Source organism: Priapulus caudatus, unplaced genomic scaffold, assembly GCF_000485595.1.
Source record: "Priapulus caudatus unplaced genomic scaffold, Priapulus_caudatus-5.0.1 Scaffold891, whole genome shotgun sequence".
Lineage (NCBI taxonomy): Eukaryota > Metazoa > Priapulida > Priapulimorpha > Priapulimorphida > Priapulidae > Priapulus > Priapulus caudatus.
Window position 1 is genome coordinate 73,606 of NW_014577952.1, and position 1,789 is coordinate 75,394.

At 38.8% G+C, this 1,789-nt stretch overlaps 1 protein-coding gene across 2 annotated transcripts in view; it reads left to right on the top strand.

The window, feature by feature from the left end:
• The window catches only part of LOC106814250, a 13,731-nt gene extending 12,411 nt beyond the window's left edge, over window positions 1-1,320 (top strand). For both annotated transcript variants that reach the window (XM_014818547.1, XM_014818546.1), the window contains exons 3-4: window positions 539-646; window positions 1,143-1,320. In XM_014818547.1, the coding sequence (XP_014674033.1) occupies window positions 539-646; window positions 1,143-1,319 (285 nt within the window). In that variant the 3' untranslated portion in view covers window position 1,320. The remainder of the gene's footprint in view (window positions 1-538; window positions 647-1,142) is intronic.
• The last annotated feature ends 469 nt before the right edge of the window (window positions 1,321-1,789 follow it).

Here is a 1,789-nt window from a genome sequence, read left to right on the forward strand (position 1 = left end):
GTCCATAGTAAATTCTCATTTTGTAGTGTACGCTTATGGTAGTCATGGTAAATATCAAGTATGGTGGGTACTCAGTTATAGTTAAACGTTCGTAATTTGTTCCAAACTTTCACTCATTGTCTGGAGCTTTGACAGCAATTGTTGTATCCTCCTGGAGTGGTTGAGTGGTAACGTTAACTCTAGCACATTAGCATTATGATATCGGTGCTCTAAAAACTGCTTCGTAATGAAGTAGCCGAAAAGTGAACAATTTAGTCTGCAAGCATCACAAAAAACGGGTCTAGCTTTACTGACCTAGAAATATTCCCAGTATAGGGACATGGTTATCTCACCCAAAACAGCTAGGTCTGTTGATCTGAGTGTACATGCATATGGTTTTGATGACGTGCATGTGTAGGTTATGTGAGTTTTTATGAGTCTGCATGGGTGTTAAAAAATCGGATGAATTCACAATGTAGTGGCTGTGTGTTGTATTACAGGAAATTATAGCATCTAGGCTTTGTATTGCAACTTTAAACAGATCTTTTTCACATTTCAGTCATTATTAGAGAACCAGAAACTACACGACGATCAGATTCATCAAGTTCTCAGGCTTGCTGGCTTCAGTAATTATCAGGGAAAAGACCGAAATAACATGTTGATGCAAGTATGGTACCTTTGCTATCATACTAGTCGAAATATTCAGTAATAATGTGTTCTGCTACACTTGTGCATAATATATTTTTGCTACCATTATAAAATGAATGATAAATTTGGTTATATGCCCTACACAGTGTTTCTCCTGCATTGACACAGGCGAGGCGGGCCGCCTCGCTTAAATTCTCTGCCGCCACGCGGAAATTTGTCCAAAAGGCCGTCTTGCTGACGAAATTAGTGTTAGTACTGTTACTACAATCAAGACTCACATACAGTGTTATAAATATCTGTTCAGAATAGCTCAGAATGCACCGAATTGCATCATTTTTTTTCAAAAATTGGACTCCACTAGCTGGGTGAGCGCCAAAGGCGCTCGCTTTGCTGGGACACTGAACGAGATATCAATAAAAATAAAATTTACTGCCTCGCAGACCTTTTTGGCCAGGGGAAACACTGCCCTACCTGTAAGTGATGTTTTGATCTAAATGTGATAAATTTTTTTGTAGAACTTGGCTGCTACATCTGTGTCAGCATACATGGTGGCAACTGCGCAGGCACTTGTAGAGGACAACAGGCTGCAATTAGACATGGCTGTCTTTGAGCACACAGTGGACAAGACCTGGACTGATCTTTTGCTCCAGTACATCAACAGTATTGTGCATATCGGTCTTACACACAGGTAACAGTAATCAACTAATCTGGTTTGCATGTAGTGAACTGTTATCATTCTCGTGAAACCACAACCATAAAATTGTTGACCACATCTGATACTACGTTGACAATATAAAATGCGAGGCCACAGATAAGAATTTACACAGAATTTTGGCTGTGTTGTTACCTGACAAGGTTGTGATGGCTAATGTTGTAGGAAACCCACATGAACACATTTTATAGCCAGAATATGGAATGGCAGCAAATGACATTTTCTTTCTTGAAGCTTGAAGTTTTCTTTATTTTATTTTATTAAAGGGAGAGTTTACTCTAGGTTCTAGGGTTATTTTCAGCTAATTTAGGTTATAATTACGCTACATAAAAAGTTTCATGGTTCAGTCACCATTAGAAATATTTTTTTTAAATGTTTTAAAACTAACGACTACCGTTTGATTGCAACGACGGTGGCGCCACTCAAAGCGCACGATTTGATAAGTTGCGC